The sequence below is a fragment of the Salmo salar genome, chromosome ssa10 (genome assembly GCF_905237065.1).
Source record: "Salmo salar chromosome ssa10, Ssal_v3.1, whole genome shotgun sequence".
Taxonomy (NCBI): Eukaryota; Metazoa; Chordata; class Actinopteri; order Salmoniformes; family Salmonidae; genus Salmo; species Salmo salar.
This window is the reverse complement of record NC_059451.1, coordinates 27,089,804-27,107,803: the sequence shown is the minus strand read 5'-3', so window position 1 is coordinate 27,107,803 and position 18,000 is coordinate 27,089,804. Positions and strand designations below refer to the sequence as shown.

Sequence of the window (18,000 nt, the reverse complement as noted above, 5' to 3'; positions counted from 1 at the left end):
TTTTGTCAAACAGCAGTTACCATGCCAGCTAAATCAGTCAACTAAAGAGTAGTCAGTTTCTGCTCTGCTTGCTATTACAACTCAGAGAAAAAGCGCAACACATACAGCAGCTGCCTCTGTTCATCTCTCCTGTGCTGGTCCTATACGCCAACCTTTCAGAAGCTTTGCCTTCACACAGCCTGTCCGCACGCTGTGTGATGTCTGTGCTCTGTGGTGTCTGTGAGGTCCTAAATGGAGCTGGCTGAAACTTAAAAGCAGCCTACCCAACCACTCTGAGGTGTTTGCATGGTCCTAAAGCACACTGGAGCCGCGTTTTGTATCACAGTGCAATGATAAAACTGGGGGGGACAAAAATGCCATTTCAGAATGTGTGTGTGTGGGGGGGGGGGGACCACACACCATGTCATCACGTGACTCCAAGTTTACTTCGATATAATGGTTGTTATATCAATATTTGCGCATAAAGGCATTTCCACTGGAATTTCTCGCATTATTAATCTTACCAACACAAAAAGATCCCACCATTTTGAACGTACAAATTTTGATATTTATACAATAGTACCGAAACTTCCTGTTTCCATCACGGCTGTCGTGATTTTTTTTTAAACGGTATGACTTTACTCACATAAAATCTGTGGATGGAAACGTCGTTAATGTCAACAATGTGAGAGGTGATAATCTCTGATGTTAGAAATAATACTTCAGCAGGGATGCAGGGGGCACTAGTATCTCACAATTGCACTTTTCCACGTGCCACCTGACTGGGTTTTATGTGACTGTCTACAAGACAGAGGACAAATGCCTTTTATCTCATCACTATTACAATATAGTGTATTTCATGGTGTTCAAAATGCATCAGTTTCGAGTGTTTGAGAAAGATATGAAGCAGTTATGATAGTGAAATATTTTATATTGAGCAGTGAATAATTCTCTATGAAATCTATATTGAAATAGACATTTAGTATTCCCAAGGCAGCAGTTAGGTCACAGGTGTCAAACTCATTCGACGGAGTGCCGAGTGTCTGCGGGTTTTCGCTCCTACCTTGTCCTTGATTGATGAATTAAGGGCAATAATTAGTAAGGAACTCCCCACACCTGGTTGTCTCTGGCTTAATTGAAAGAAAAAAAGAAAAACCTGCAGAAAATAGGCCCTCCGTGGAATGAGTTTGACACCCCTGAGTTAGGTGAAGCTTCAGAGCAGGAGAAAGCAACTCTTGTCCTGGAGTGCCACAGGGACTTCATGTTTTGGATTTAACTGAACTGGAAGACCAGGTGTGTTGAATTTAGGCAATCACTGAACTGATCAATTAGCTCAGTTGGTTAGGTGTGGTGCCTAGTTGAAACAAAATTCTGCGGTACCTGCAACACTCCCGAGGAACAGGGTTGCCTGGCTACCCCTGCTTTAGAGATACACCATTATCCCAGAAACCCTAGACCCACTCCAATTTGCATACCATCCCAACAGATCCACAGATTATGCAATCTCTATTGCACTCCACACTGCCCTTTCACACCTGGACTTAAGGAACACCTATGTGAGAATGCTATTCATTGACTACAGCTCAGCGTTTAACACCATAGTGCCCTCAAAGCTCTTTTCATTTTTTTTATTTTTATTTCACCTTTATTTAACCAGGTAGGCTAGTTGAGAACAAGTTCTCATTTGCAACTGCGACCTGGCCAAGATAAAGCAAAGCAGTTTGACACAAACAACAACACAGAGTTACACATGGAATAAACAAACATACAATCAAAAATACAGTAGAAAAATCTATATACAGCATGTGCAAATGAGGTAGGATAAGAGAGGTAAGGCAATAAATAGGCCATGGTGGCGAAGTATTACAATATAGCAATAAAACACTGGAATGGTAGGTGTGCAGAAGATGAATGTGCAAGTAGAGATACTGGGGTGCAAAGGAGCAAGATAAATAAATAAGTACAGTATGGGGATGAGGTAGATTGGGTGGGCTAATTACAGATGAGCTATGTACAGGTGCAGTGATCTGTGAGCTGCTCTGACAGCTGGTGCTTAAAGCTAGTGAGGGAGGTAAGAGTCTCCAGCTTCAGAGATTTTTATAGTTCGTTCCAGTCATTGGCAGCAGAGAACTGGAAGGAGAGGCGGCCAAAGGAGGAATTGGCTTTGGGGGTGACCAGTGAGATATACCTGCTGGAGCGCGTGTTACGGGTGGGTGCTGCTATGGTGACCAGTGAGCTGAGATAAGGCGGGGCTTTACCTAGCAGAGACTTGTAGATGACCTGGAGCCAGTGGGTTTGGCGCCGAGTATGAAGCGATGGCCAGCTAACGAGAGCATACAGGTCGCAGTGGTGGGTAATATATGGGGCTTTGGTGACAAAACGGATGGCACTGTGATAAACTGGATCCAATTTGTTGAGTAGAATGTTGGAGGCTATTTTATAGATGGCATCGCCGAAGTCAAGGATCGGTAGGATGGTCAGTTTTACGAGGGCATGTTTGGCTGCATGAGTGAAGGATGCTTTGTTGCGAAATAGGAAGCCGATTCTAGATTTAATTTTGGATTGGAGATGCTTAATGTGAGTCTGGAAGGAGAGTTTACAGTCTAGCCAGACACCTAGGTATTTCTGGTTGTCAACATATTCTAAGTCAGAACCGTCCAGAGTAGTGATGCTGGACGGGCGGGCAGGTGCGGGCAGTGATCGGTTGAAGAGCATGTACTTAGTTTTACTTGCATTTAAGAGCAGTTGTAGGCCACGGAAGGAGAGTTGTATGGCATTGAAGCTCGTCTGGAGGTTAGTTAACACAGTGTCCAAGGAAGGGCCAGAAGTATACAGAATGGTGTCGTCTGCGTAGAGGTGGATCAGAGAATCACCAGCAGCGAGAGTGATCACTAAGCTAAGGACCATGGGACTAAACACCTCCCTCTGCAACTGGATCCTGGACTTCCTGACGGGCCGCCCCCAGGTGGTAAGTGTAGGTAACAATACATCTGCCACGCTGATCCTCAACATCGGTGCGTGCTCAGTCCCCTCCTGTACTCCCTGTTCACTCACGACTGCATGGCCAGGCACGACTCCAACACCATTATCAAGTTTGCCGATGACAGAACAGTGGTAGGCCTGATCACCAACAATGATGAGACATCCTATAGGGAGGAGGTCAGACTCCTGGCCATGTGGTGCCAGGACAACAACCTCTCCCTCAACGTGATCAAGACAAAGGAGATGATTGTGGACTACAGGAAACGGAGGACCGAGCACGCCCCCATTCTCATCGACGGGGCTGCAGTGGAGCAGGTTGAGAACTTCAAGTTTCTTGGTGTCCACATCACCAACAAACTAACATGGTCCAAACACAATAAGAAAGTCGTGAAGAGGGCACGACAAAACCTATTCCCCCTCAGGAGACTGAAAAGATTTGGCATGGGTCCTCAGATCCTCAAAAGGTTCTACAGCTGCACCATCGAGAGCATCCTGACTGGTTGCATCACTGTCTGGTATGGCAACTGCTCAGCCTCCGACCACAAGGCACTACAGAGGGTAGTGCGTACGGCTCAGTATATCACTGGGGCCAAGCTTCCTGCCATCCAGGACCTATATACCAGGCGGTGTCAGAGGAAGGCCCTAAAATTTGTCAATGACTCCAGCCACCCTAGTCATAGACTGTTCTCTCTGCTACCGCATGGCAAGCTGTACCGGAGCGCCAAGTCTAGGTCCAAAAGGCTTCTTAACAGCTTCTACCCCCAAGCCATAAGACTCCTGAACAGCTAATCAAAGGGCTACCCAGACCCCTCTTTTACGCTGCTGCTACTCTCTGTTTATTATCTATGCCTAGAATTTTTTTTTTTTTTGACTTAACATGTTTTTCTTATTAACTTCTTAAAGCATTGTTGGTTAAGTGCTTGTAAGTAAGCATTTCACTGTAAGGTCTACTACACCTGTTGTATTCACTGTATGTGACAAATAAAATTTGATTTGACATCACTCTGTATCTACGAGATCTAGCACCTAATAACCTCAAACTCAACTCTGGACCTCGAAGCCACTCATTTTTTTCATTGTTCCTATCTAATCAGGGACTGATTTAGACCTCGGACACCAGGTGGGTGCAATTAATTATCAGATAGAACAGAAAACCAGCAGGCTCTAGACCTCGTTGGTTAAGAGTTGAAGACCCCTGATCTAATATATTGCACTACTTCTAAGAAGTGAGTTTGGAGTAAAGCTAAATACCATGTGCAATTGATCACTTAATAACGGCATACAAGAGAATCAACAACAACGCTCTTCAACACCTCATTTTATTGTCCCAACATTCAAAAGTACAAATAATTCAAACACAACAGTTTTATGGAGAAAAAAAAAACATTTACAGCAAGATTTTTTTGTTTCCAGTTTCAGAAATGACCTAAACTAGCAAGGATAACATGAAGTCATTCATCGCAGTAATTGGATTAATAATAAGGATAAGAATACTAAGAATAATAGCAATAATAATAATTGATAATTGATAAGGAATAACATAAATAGGAGAGACCAATTAGGCTCTGAAATGTTTTCTTATTTTTTGTCTTTAAAGATAGTTTATAGATTTTCAGATAGTAAACAAACACATTTCAGGAGAAAATTAAAAATGACAAGAGCCTTGTTCCTCTCTTAACCTTCCCTCCTACACTACTGGCTGTTGATTTCCTATTGGCAGGCTGCCACTAGAAGGCGCTACAGGGGATGTGTGAGCCATAGGGGTTGGGCATAGACCGAGGTGACGCATCCCCATGTTTCAAACACCCTTACAAACACACACACACACACGCAAACGTGTTCACAAACACACTCATGAGCATGAACACAGTTCAAAAGACATAGGAAATATGTTCACACATCAGAACAACATTCTACTGGGGTCGTTGCATAATTCAAACTCCAAACAGCTCTGGAGCATGAAAAGGGGTCTGTTGGTGTTCTGAGGTCAGAACTGTATAGTGGTTCGATGATGACAGATGGTCTGCCTAAGATGTGGTTATGAGAGAGTATATATATATATGAATGTGTCTGAGTGTTTACAATTTTCCTACACCTCATGTTTCCTGGCTCAACAAAATCCAATTCAGTACTTCAGGAACCATTCCCTATCTTTACCTTTCAAAATATATATCATATTATAGTATATAAAATATAGAATGGGTATAATCCATTAAATACCTTCAGTATTTTTAAATAGCAACAAGTGCCATAAGTATAGTTAGTGTACAATGATCAAGATCTCTTTAAAGAGATGTTCTTTTGTAATTTTCAAACATGATTCTCTAAAAATAAGTTTGACTCTTAGGTGAGTTGACTGATTAGTCCAGTGCAATGAATGACCCTCAAATACAATGGACATTTGCTCATCGAATTCAGGTGCCTGAGCCTCCAAAATTGGATGTTATAAAATGTTTGAAAACTGAAAATTATGCTTCAGACCCACATTTTTGCATAAAGTTTCATCACAAAGCGGTAGTGTGGAGGGAGGGTGCGGAGTGGCTTTAAAACGACACAAACTTATCACAGGTTATATTGAACCAGAACAACTGTTATAACATTATATTAAGACTAAACTTTATTGAAAAAGATTTAAAGATTTTGTTTAACAAGACAAGAAAAAAGCAATAGCAAATTTAACTATCAACTAGGTTATGCATAGCGAGTAACTGTTTCTAGTAATAAGGGAAGAGCGTTTTTAGTTTTCAACTTTTAGATTTTTTTATATTGTAATTTATATCGGTACAATATCGGTACAAAGCACAAACGTACTAAAAGTTCTCAGTGCAGTGGACTAATGGAAGAGCCTCTCCCCTAGTCGCTTTGTTCCCTTTTGCTCAGAAACGTCACCCCTCCCTGTACCAGATTCACGCAAATACACAGACAACAGAACAAATAAATATAAAAATAAATAATCAATATAAATAAATAGTTGAAGCAATGAAACAATCAATCGATCAATAAATAAATGAATAAATAGTTATTTTCTAAGCTTTTGTTCGGTTTCTTTTGCCGTGGCAGATACCAAAATTTTTCTCCAAATCTTTTTTACATTTTTTTTTTTTACAAGCGACATGACAACATATTAAACAGGATTCCTCACGAGTTTTCTAAGTAACTGAACCATCACTTCATAAAGTTGTCATATGAAAAAGACAAGCTCAAACAAAAGACAGTGACAACTCATATAGATATAGATATTGTAAAACAAATGTAGACTATATATTATCTATTTGTACACAACAAATAAAGACACAGTTGTAATAGATCCTTTGAGGAAACAAATATCTAGACTAACAGAACTAGCTAATTATTATTGAATTTTGACAACGCTTCACACTTAGCAAGTAACCTAAAAGTCAGCAAGCCAAAGAAAACTTGTTAAGTGATTCTTACACGGCCCAAAGTCCGTCATCTGGTATTTCAGCAAGAAATAGTCTAACCAGATGGGGGCCAACAACAAAAATAAACAAGAACAGCAGCTCAATTCAATGCCAACATCGAAGTATTTTTTCTCTGAACAACACATAGAACAACAAATGTGGATATTTAAGATATGTGAATCATGTAATATAGCACCTACTGTTGATCGCTAAAGGAAGTTATTTTAAAATTCCACAAAATTATAGCAAAGAAAACAATAGATAATGTATGTTTTCTAAATGGATAGATGTGTATATATTCATTACTGATATCCCATAGGCTGATGACAAAAAGAAAACAAGTGGACAATGGGTCTTCTTGCTTTGGGCTCTCAACTGTGAGGATGGTTAGGCCTTGAAAGACCCCTCTCCCTTCCCTTTTGGGTATCGCTGTTGAATAATTACGCACTATGAAAAATTACAACGATCACCCGCCTCAATTTGCATCCCTTGACAAAACCTTCCATCTACAAAATCATCGCCAATCACTTTCTCCTAAAAACAAACAACCTTTGCTCCTAAAAAGTACCACGGCAGAACGAACAAGACAAGGTGGCGCCCACCCCTCCCCCACCGCCTAATTAGCCAGTCAAAATATTTTTATATTTTTTCAAATCCAGATTCTTGTAAAAATTCTTCAATAATTATTTTAATTATCATATTATAAAAATAGATTTTCTTCTCTTTATTTTTTATTTTTCTAAACGCATTTTCAAGCAAAGAGATTTTCTCTTTGGCAACAGTGTTTTTTAAATCATTTAACCTGTCATCAGGAATTCTAACCCATCCCTTCCCTCTCCCCATCTCCCAAACCCCAGTGAGGAAAGACGTGTTTTGTTTGCAATACAAAACAAACAAATGTTAGATTTTTTTTTCTGCATCAGAGAAAACAGGATTGTGTCATCCCTTAGAATTGTTAGGGGGGTTTAATATACACAAAAAAATGAATGAATGGTCACCAATTTAAAAAAGAGCCCCCTCCCTTCTTCTGTCAGGGAGGCATAATTCTAACGACAGTGGATCCGGATTTAAAAAAGAAAAAAATCCTCAATCAAGACCAAGAAAGTTAAATCTAAAAAGGACATTCTCTTCTTTGAAATAAGGGGACTGGTTTTTGCTACTGTTTACATAGAAGAGAAAAATAGTTTGACAACCACAAGAACAGAAAGGATATACAACAGGAATCCTGTAGAATCACAGGGGTTCCAAATCATGGATATTTTAATCTTTCATTTTGTAATACTTAGGCAACATTGGCTTATAGTTCCAAAGTTATAGTATAAGCCATTTCTAGTTCTTTTTTGTTTGTTTGTTTGCTGTGTTCCTTCTGGAGAGTTGCTGTGTTGGGCGACTGTAAGGTGGTAGTGGTAGTGGTGACAGGGGATTTGGAGTGAGGAAGGGTTCAGGACTTGTGGGTCTTGTTGGTCTTGAACGAGACTTGCAAGACGCGGTCTCCCAACCGGTACCCGTTGAGACTGGCGATGGCCATGGCTGCCTCGTCGTAGTTCGTCATGGTGACGAAGCCGAAGCCCTTGCACTTGTTGGTGTTGAAGTCACGGATGACCTTGACGTTGTTGACTGCTCCGAAGGGCCCGAACAGCTGCCATAAGACGCTCTCGTCAGAGTCTGGAGACAGGTTGTAGACAAAGATGCACCAGCCAGTGCCTGTGTGGCCAGGGATGTTCATGCCCACCAGGCTAGTCATGCTGTCAATGGTGATGGGAGAAAACCTGCACCACAAGATAGACAGAGAGAAAGAGAGAGGGAGGGAGAGAAATAGTACAATGTTAAGTGAAACAAATGCCCAATTGAGAGAAATAGAAAACCAACTGCGTGTGCATGGATTTACAAGCTCTGAGATTGTAGGCCAAGGCATTTCCCTATACACTCAAGTTCCCCTCCAAGTGTCCAAAGTGAACCTCGCCATGACCCCACTCTCTGAGTGTGTCTCAGGGAGAGTTGCGATATGCAAAAACCACATTTCTAATTCACACATGCGTATTAAAACACTTGTACATGTGTGAAATAGGACAAATAAAAGCACCCACCCACATACAGTACCAACCAAACAGTTCTATCATTCCTGACCATCCTACATTGATTATTACAAGTGCAACCCAGTGCACATGATGCACTATGACTAAGGGTCTGTCTGTGTACTGTATCCTCCTGCTAGACTATTTCCCCTCTGTGCGCCTCCATATTGACTGAGTGGCCTTTTCTCAAGGCTGACTACTCTGTGGGGGGCCTGCTGGGAAATGGCTTCAGCAGCATCCGAAGGAGGGAGGGATGCACAGGGGAAGCTTTTCTCCCTCGGTCTTCCTGAGTGCCTCTATTGGGAGCTAAATTACAGGAACTTGCTGAATTAAAAGATTTTGAAATTCATCAGAGATTGAGTATGCAACCAAGTAAATCTGCACTTATTCGCCTTGTAATCTTCTCCCTTTTTGCGATAGAGATTTGAATGCTCAGTTGACTTCACTTAATTGCCTTTCCGCTTAAAGGAAATTTCCACTTTAAATAAAAGGTAAATTGGATAAAAGGTTAATTTCTTATGCCACCTCTCGGAATGACTATAGGCATTATTGGGTATGCTTTAATTGAGATTTCCGCTTTACTGCAGCTGTCTCGGAGAAGCCTCCCTTCTTAAGGAAGGGAGGAAGGAAGGAGCAAACTAAATGGAAAATGGAAACACTTTACAACCCAGTAGTTTTAGGAACAAAGTGTATTCCATCCACCCACTCCTGCAGTCATCTCTTGTGGGGCGGATGAGGATGACAGTGATCGATAGTCTTGCTCAGACCACAGAGCCTCTAAGTATCGGCAAGAATCACTCAGACCTTTCATCAGTACTTTGGCCACGACTTGAGCTTTAACATTTTTGCCAACACAATATGCTTTTTGGTTCTTGTTTGTGTCTCATTACAGTCCCTGTGTAAAATGTATATTTTCTAACAGCAAGTCTTCCCTTCACTAGGGTCTTAAAACCTCTAGTCACGTCAAGGCCTTCTCTAACACGTTCAATTGTATTCGGATCTCTCTGTCTGGGTGAAATAACACCTCCATAGTAATTTCGATGCAAATACAGGTATGTGTGAGTGTGTGAGGGTGAGAGACAATCAGGCTGGCTAACAGAGCCACAGAGGAGACTACAGTGGTGTCTAACAGGGCAGGATCAAGCACACTGTGGTTCTTCCATAGAAAAGGAGACGAGTTGCATAGCAACAAGGGTGGGCTGGCTGACCTGCAGCCATCCCACCCTCCCCTAGCTCCCACCTCCACTGCTCACTTCTAAAGCACACTGACTACTACTACGCTTGCCTTTGTTCATTAATCATCACCACTTCAAACCATGTGCCAAGCAAGCAAAAGGCTGTTCTAAAGGCAGGGCTTGTTGGATTTCTGTATTCCAAAACTCTACTGCTTTGACAGTTTGTACATTTTCAATAGTCTTTGCATTGGTACTGTGTTGTTGAACCAGCAGGCACTGCAGCATATTGGTGAATATTAAAAATGTCTTCTCTTCTTTTTGTTGTCATTTTCTTGGCCAGATCATTTGCATCCCCCTTCAACTGAATTAATTGTTTCCTGCCCCCAGTACAAATAGAGGTATGTTAGACAAACGAGTTGCTGCCTGGGACATTGAGGTAGAGCTATGTGCCAAAGAGTCTTTCCCATGCATCATTCTGTCACCGTCTTATAGTCAAGCCTTCACTCTCTGATTCTGCAGAGCAAGAATTGCTGCTAATCACTGCTATGGAAACCGATGAATTCAGTGGATCTGCTCTTTTCACAGAAAAAGCTATTTAATCATTCCATTTAAAAAATTTAAAAAGCAAACGCTTATTTTTTCATGCTACATCTGGGATCACAGCCTTTCTATTCCAGTGAGTGGACATCAAAGGAACTCACTGATTACTCTAACATGCGTCAAAATGTCATCAGCTGATATCATGATGTCTCACAGCCGCTTCACTTCATATTACATCAACAGTAGCAAAAGCAAAAGTTATGAGCAAAAAGAGGTGATCAGAAGTTGAGCTGGCTGCAGTGAAACAGCATTTCCTGCAGGGATCCAGGTGTCTCCAGCCTCTCCCATCTTGCCCCTTACTGACCCCTGACCCCTTAACCCCAACACCCCATCACTACTGCTGTAATAACATGTTGTAATAAATGTTTTATTATAACCATTGTGGCAAGTCCTATTGAATTGGGTGGTTTGTTATTGTAAGTTCCATTCACTGCTTTGATATTAGTGTTTTCAAACTGAACTTGATCCCAATGTAACATCTAAAGCTGGACAGAGGTTAGGCTAGAGTACCTGAATCCGGTAGAAAAACACGCCTAAAAACAAGAGCTACACACAAGAGAACAGAAATATACACAGAAACTATCCAAAGCAATCGAAATGTAAAAGTCAGCACTCATCATACTCAAAGCAAATTGAACATTAGAAAACAAAAGACGATTGTTTTCCTTTTGACTTGTGGTTAGTGGATTCAAATTAAACAAGGCTAAAGAAAATTTTAAAAAATCAAGGCAGAATAACCTTGAACTGATTCGAATGCAAGTGACTTCTAAAAATGAAGAAAACAGGATAGAAATCATTTTGTCAACATGGACATCTGGCATTCGGTGAAGTTTTAATTACCTCTTTACGCCATAGGCCATATTAAGCAAATTGTCCAGCCTGTAAAGAGAAGGAGGGTTCTGGGGTTAATGCCAGGCAGATGGTTGACTCACTCAATGGAACTAATTCTACATCCCTGCCTCACTCAAAGAAGAAAGCCATCCAGAGATGGGCCATTACACTGAGGAGCCCCACCAGTCAGGGGTGGTGTCATTCACACAGCAACAAAGCAGCAGGCTAGCAACAGTACTGTACAGCGCTAACACAAGAGGCCACTCTGTGGCCCAATCAGCCAGCACACAGCGACATTTTCTTTTTTTAGCATGAGGCCCTATGGAGAGCACTCTCACGCTCCACACATTCTTATGCTGCACGGGGCTTTCAAAGTGGTTCCGTTGTACATCTGTGCTGTTGTGTTCAAATCATTTATAAGTAATTTATAACTGTGAGTTAAGCCATAGTATTGATGTCAAAGAAAGTTTTGAAATCTTGTCTTTCTCAAAATCAATGTCGATCCTGACAGCATAATGAAATAATGATTATTTATGTCATAAACTATGAAAACTGCTTTGCATCATTATTCCAATTGCCCCTCAGGTACTTTGGCATTAAGTTTGTCATTTTCAAGAAGGTTGAGAGACAAATTGAACATATATTATACTACTAAATAGTATAATAATTAAAAAAAAAATAGATATATCCCCGTCTCCAGAGTTCTGTCAGTGTAATGGTTTGGCATTTTTTGAGAGATGGTAAAGGTTTTAAGAGAGGAAGATGACAAATCAGGGAATAATGTTGTATGGTTTGGACTAACAAAACACTACTGAATAGTAACTGACCAAAGAAATGTCCTTCTTTTGACACCTGTCCATGTAGAATGTCAAATGGAATGGTGTTTGTTAGTTGGCTGGGAGGAAAAATCAGGCCGGTCCTGCAGACAGATAGTCACTGTGCTCAGTGGGCCAAGGATGGAAGCCACTCAGCCACATAAATCAGAGGCTTTTCGAGTGAGTCTTGCGTGGCCACGCAATGACCATCATTTGTCACATGGGTCTGCACTGTCTCATGTCTTAGTAAGCCTTTCAGCCTAATGGAAGGGTTGGGAACTTGGGGCCATTCTAAAGTACTTCTCCCTTTCAAAACACTGTCTGTGCTGCAGGTCATCAGTGGGCAGAGATGCCGTCTGTGAACCTGACCAAAAAATCTAAACAAAGCACAAAAATTTGTTGACTCATTAAAGCAGCAATTAGGCCATTATGCGGGCTGGGACTGAGCAATCAGCTTTTGTGGGTAAATTAGTCAATTGGACTGGAAGCTCTGAGGAGGCGCTTCAGGCCGCTGTGCTGGAGACATCTGATGGGCTGCTGCTGTAAAAAAACAACCTGCCTTGGATGCCAGCTTTTCACACACCCTCTCCAAGCCCACAGCATACAAAAGTGGTGGCTCTCAGTGCATGTAAATGGGAACCGGCCGTTTAAAAAAAGTCTGTTAAATTAAAACCTGCTTCTACCTTAAATATAATAAGCCTAATTGACCAATTACTGTCATTTGTAATGTGGAGCATCACTAATAACTGAAATCTACAATATTTTGCTTAAAGGATTATATTGCCTTCTTAGAGGTGGATCAGACAAACAGGCATTATATTGACTGGTGGCAAATGGGCAACATTGACAAGATAGGTGATGCATTTCTGTCTGAGTTTGTGGATTAGGTTTAGCCCTGTGGCTGTTGGTTGTAATGATGAGGAGGTTGAAAATGGACTTTGTGTATTACAGGCAGCTAGCTCTGGATCTGCAATGTTCAGACCCTGGATTCTACTGAACAGAAAATCATGTCTTATATTGCTAACTTTGTTGGTCTAACTTTTCATAAATATATATCATTTTTATTATAATAATTTGCTCCACAATCTTAAATATTTTTTGGGGTTCAGATTATAATTTTCATATATTCTCATTGGGACTACAGTCTGGAATCGGTGAGTATCAGGCTAAGTATGTGTTGGGAATGAACAGTGGATGGAAAGAGGGGATGACAGTTGGTTGCATTATGGAATAAAGAGGGTGATGAGGTGATGTGATGGAGACATTGTGAACGACAGAACCCCACTGTCTCTTGTAAACAGTTCTTCTCAGTTATGGGTGGAGCTCCAGGAAACCCACTCTTTGGAACAAAAATGCTTTCTTGGTTGAATGCACAAAGAATCAAACATCGTATTGGTGACTGATGATTTACAAGGTGGTTGATCGTTGCAATTAGACAATAAAGTGCCATACTCAACTCTACAGTACATATAACAGTAGAAACATATATTTGAACCAATAGCCCAATGGCTGAACCTGACCTCCCGACCCTTGTTGTGAGCCCTAGGTATTTACCTGAACCTCTGAGCCTGGTGGTGCAGGGGGCCTGGGTACCGGCGGTTGGGGGACTGGTACAGCTGGGACAGTAGCGCTTGACTGGTCTTCTGGCTGGGGTTGTTGGCGAACTTGACGGTGATGGGCTCAGCAGCTCCAGAGGGCTTCTGTCCATTCAGCCCCTTAATGGCCTCCTCAGCCTCTATCCTCTTATCAAAGCGAATGAACCCCACACCCCGCGAACCACCTGTGGGGCCAACACATCACAAACATAGGGGCGTCCTTTTACTTCATGTGGTTCCGGTTAGATCACACACACACACACACACACACACACACACACACACACACACACACACACACACACACACACACACACACACACACACACACACACACACACACACACACACACACACACACACACACACACACACACACACCCACCTTATTATCTCTTTCATACATGGTACAGAGATGATGTCTGTTGTTGCTTTTAATAACGTTGAAAGCAAAGTTTTGTAAAGGGGATACAATGAGTTGGACATTATTTGTATTCCATACAGAGAGGGATTGTATTATGTGTATAACAGTGTTATTTGAAGAAGACAGTATAGAGCAGAGGGAAAAGCGAAGGCACCATCATGATTTCCTGTGCTGTCAAGAGACAGAATTTGTCTTCCTCTCACACAAAGAGCATGAGAGGAGGCTATAGAGGAGCTGATGCCTGCTGATGCAGAAATGCTGTTGTGTTGTTTGTGTGCTAGCTGCTGTAGTGCTGTGTCTCCTCACAGCTCGTTGAGGCTACTCCGTGAGGCGCGTTGGACTCAGCACACACTGCAGCTCTCCTCCTAGCTGATGGCCACACACTCAGGCCTCACGCCATGTTGCCGGCGACATTTGAGTCGTCTCCAAGGCAATGTTTTTTGACCGCCACCTGAAAGTAACATTTGGAGAGACGTACTACCCAGGAGGTCTTTTCTTGGTCTCCATAAACGCGTGCTGCTCGTTTTTAATGAGGCTGGCTGACTGGCCCAGGGGACCCTCGCTCAGTGACAGCACGCTGCCAGGACTATTTACATAATACTGTGTGTGCACATCTCTACACCACACACAGAAACACTTTTTATTGTCATTTCTCTCTCACAACGCCGCTTGCGCTTATTGATGTTTTTCTGTTCCGCTGTCTCATTTTCTTCTCGAATCATACTCTTTTGATATGTGCAGCCCTGAACAAACATTTACACACAATCTCTCCAATGCCGAATGCTTTCATTCACTCTAATGCTGAATAATTTAACTTATGGGTTGCTGCAGCTCTTGACAGACTCTCCCAATCCCTCCCTGCCTTCCCTGTACCTGTACATTATAATTAGGTTGTCACTGCTAGAAAATAATAAACACAGTCTGTTATTCCAAAGGGGTTTGAATTGTTGGCATACAGCTCTGGCTCCGATGTGAAACTAGGGTCACTGCTGCTTCGGTAGAAAATAGTGTCATACTGATATTCCTAGGTGGTAACAAGTGCATACTGTTTTTGTACATTATGTTGATTTGTTTGCAGGGTTCTACACTAACTTTTTCAGTTGGTGGCACCATCACGATTTGGTTGCACAGAATGTTAAAAAAAATGTTTTCAATAATTGATGATGACCTGTCCCATAATGTACCTGCATTCCATACAGAACCAGGCAAATAATGACTAGCTATCTTTTAAATTAGCATGCCCTTGTGTTCTTACATTGATTTGGAGAGATTTACTGTAACGGCAAAGAAAAGAGACTGTTAGAATAAAGTGCTAAATTTATTTTTTTGCAGATTTCAAAGTGCCATGTTTTCTGCAAAATCCTCTAGAGGGCAGAACTGGAAAAAGGATACTTGATACCAAAACAATATCACAGTAAAAAAAAAGTAACCTTTCCATCTACCCGAAAACAGTTACTTATAGGCCCTACTTGCACCGCACACAGCAGGGCTCATCATTCAGATAAAATTGCCAGAGGCACATCGGGCTAGTGCCAACTGAAAGCTACTGGCTACGAAAGCAAATGATGTGTGCATAATTCCAATAGCAGGTGATTTTATCTTTCATTTACGAGCTACGCAAGTAGTCTATACAGCAGGGCTCTCCAATCCTGTTCCCGGAGAGTTCCCTCCAATAGGGTTTCACTCCAACTCCAGTTGTAACTAACCTGATTCAGTTCATCAACCAGCTAATTATTAGAATCAGGTGCGCTAGATTAGGGTTGGAGGGAAAACAGAGTTGGAGAGCCATGCGGCAGGTAGCCTAGTGGTTAGAGTGTTGGGCCAGTAACAAAAGGTTGCTGAATCAAATCCCAGAGCTGACAAGGTAAAAATCTATTGTTCTGCCCCTGAGCAAGGCAGTTAACCCACTGTTCTCTGGGCACTGAAGATGTGGATGTTGATTATGGCAGCTCCTCTCTGATTCAGAGGGGTTGGGTTTAAGGATCTGCCCCCTTTTTTAAATTTTCGCCTAAAATGACATACCCAAATCTAACTGCTTGTAGCTCAGGCCCTGAAGTAAGGATATACATATTATTGGTACCATTTGAAAGGAAACACTTTTGAAGTTTGTGGAAAGTTGAAAGGAATGTAGGAAAATATAACACAATAGATCTGGTAAAAGATAATACAAAGAAAAAAACAACTGTTCTTTTGTATTTTTTTTGTACCATCATCTATGAAATGTTTTTGTTAAAAAATGTGGATCAAGACTGCCCAAATGTACCTAATTTGTTTATTAATAACTTTTCATGTTCAAAATTGTGCACTCTCCTCAAACAATAGCATGGTATTATTTCACTGTAAAAACTACTGTAAATTGGACAGTGCAGTTAGATTAACAATAATTTAAGCTTTCTGCCAATATCCGATATATCTATGTCCTGGGAAATGTTCTTGTTACTTACAACCTCATGCTAATCAAATTAGCCTACGTTAGCTCAACCGTCCCATGGACGGGACACCGATCCCGAAGAAGTTTTTAAATGCTGAAGAGACATTTCAGTTGAATGCATTCAGTTGTACAATTGACTAGGTATCCCTCTTTCCTCCTACAGGGTTCATACAGACCTTGGAAATTATAATTCAAGGACTTAAATGTTATATTTAATTGTTGTAATAGCCTATAGAAAAAACTCAATGTATAATGAAAAATGAAGAAGTATGCATTACCACCCAATGGCATTATGCATTGACATTATTTTTACACTCTAAAATATGGTTTCTCTACTGTATGTATCACTGACCCTGGATAAACTAGCGACTGGGCTAACACAGCTAACCTTTTAGGTCAATAATATGCTGTTTTTATTAACATTTTGTTGGCTTTATAAACATGAGAGAAATTGAACTAGCTAGTAACTAGCTAGTTAGTTATACTTAGGTAGCTTACATGGTTAGCTGACTTTTCTCAAAACGAACTTCAATGTGGCTAGCTACTTATTGTCCCTAATGCTAGCCTTTACAGCCAAATATCACTTCAGAAACGTCTAAATAAAAACATATTGATATGGTCAGCGTTGTAGACCATTTCTCCCCTCTTGCTGCAGCTTTAGCTCATCTTGAAATGACAGAAATGCTGTGAAAACCAGCGTGCTGTAAACATTCTGGTTTTGTTGACATGTTTAGTCTTCACGCACTGTTGCTCCTCGGTACTAATCTGGTGAGCACCTTTGGAGCTCTGCCCAAGCAAGGCATTTGATTGGTTTGACGTGTTGCGAGGCGTCACTGATGTAACACCAGGTTCCGACCGCGCTTTAGCTGATTTCTTCTAATGGTTCGCGATGAGGCTATCTTGCTTATAATAACCGCACATGGTTTAACTGCAAGAAGCGCAACACCCTTCAATTGAAACAAACGAAAGCGACTGCATCTCTCAAAAACTGATCAGAAATGAAATCACAGAATAATTATATTAGAGCAGTAGAACTTCTAAATCGCTACCTTTAACTTCAATGACTTTTCAAGGACCAGAGAGCCTTAGAGGAAAGGTCTGATTTTCAAGGTAGGCTATAATGACTGAACTGCACATCGCAAATATTCAACCAAGACTTTGAACTTTTAAATATCTGGTTTGCGTACCCATTCTTGCCTTAGCATTTACTGGTAAATACAATTTGGAACATATTTACTACCGCTGTTGGTCTTCGGTGAGTTGCTCTACACAACAACCAGCTGTTTATGAGCTGCTATATATGTGTGCAGCCGCGCGTATGATAAATAATCGAGACAACGAACAGTTTTGGTAATCCATTTAAAAAAAAAATTCACTGGCCCAAGCGGGCCACTGACGGGGATGATTGCCTGGCTCAGAGGGTTTCCGAAACCTCCCCTGTATGTCGAGCCCTGACACACAAAGACAGTTTTCCCGTGCAGTTGTTGCCTCTTTAGAAATATGGTTTATTTTTGGTCAATTGTATGAATAAAACATGATAAAAACAAAAATGAACAGGACTAGATAAAAAAAATACTAAATAAATCACCGGCACCCTTGCCACCAATAAAAAATGTGTCACACTGCTAAGTCAAACGGTCGCAAATGCAACTGTTTTGGTCGCAGTATTGA

The 18,000-nt window shown here is 41.3% G+C and overlaps 1 protein-coding gene across 10 annotated transcripts in view; it reads right to left on the bottom strand.

Moving 5' to 3' along the window:
* Window positions 1-4,263: 4,263 nt before the first annotated feature.
* elavl4 (ELAV like neuron-specific RNA binding protein 4) overlaps window positions 4,264-18,000 on the bottom strand; it is a 72,126-nt gene continuing 58,389 nt past the window's right edge. For 7 of the 10 annotated variants that reach the window (XM_014216626.2, XM_014216631.2, XM_014216627.2 and 4 more), the window contains 3 exons: window positions 13,434-13,668; window positions 11,074-11,112; window positions 4,264-8,152 (listed from right to left, as the gene is read on the bottom strand). In XM_014216626.2, coding sequence (XP_014072101.1) covers window positions 7,825-8,152; window positions 11,074-11,112; window positions 13,434-13,668 — 602 coding nt within the window. In that variant the 3' untranslated portion in view covers window positions 4,264-7,824. The remainder of the gene's footprint in view (window positions 8,153-11,073; window positions 11,113-13,433; window positions 13,669-18,000) is intronic. The other 3 variants (XM_014216622.2, XM_014216623.2, XM_014216624.2) reach the window with 3 other exon arrangements.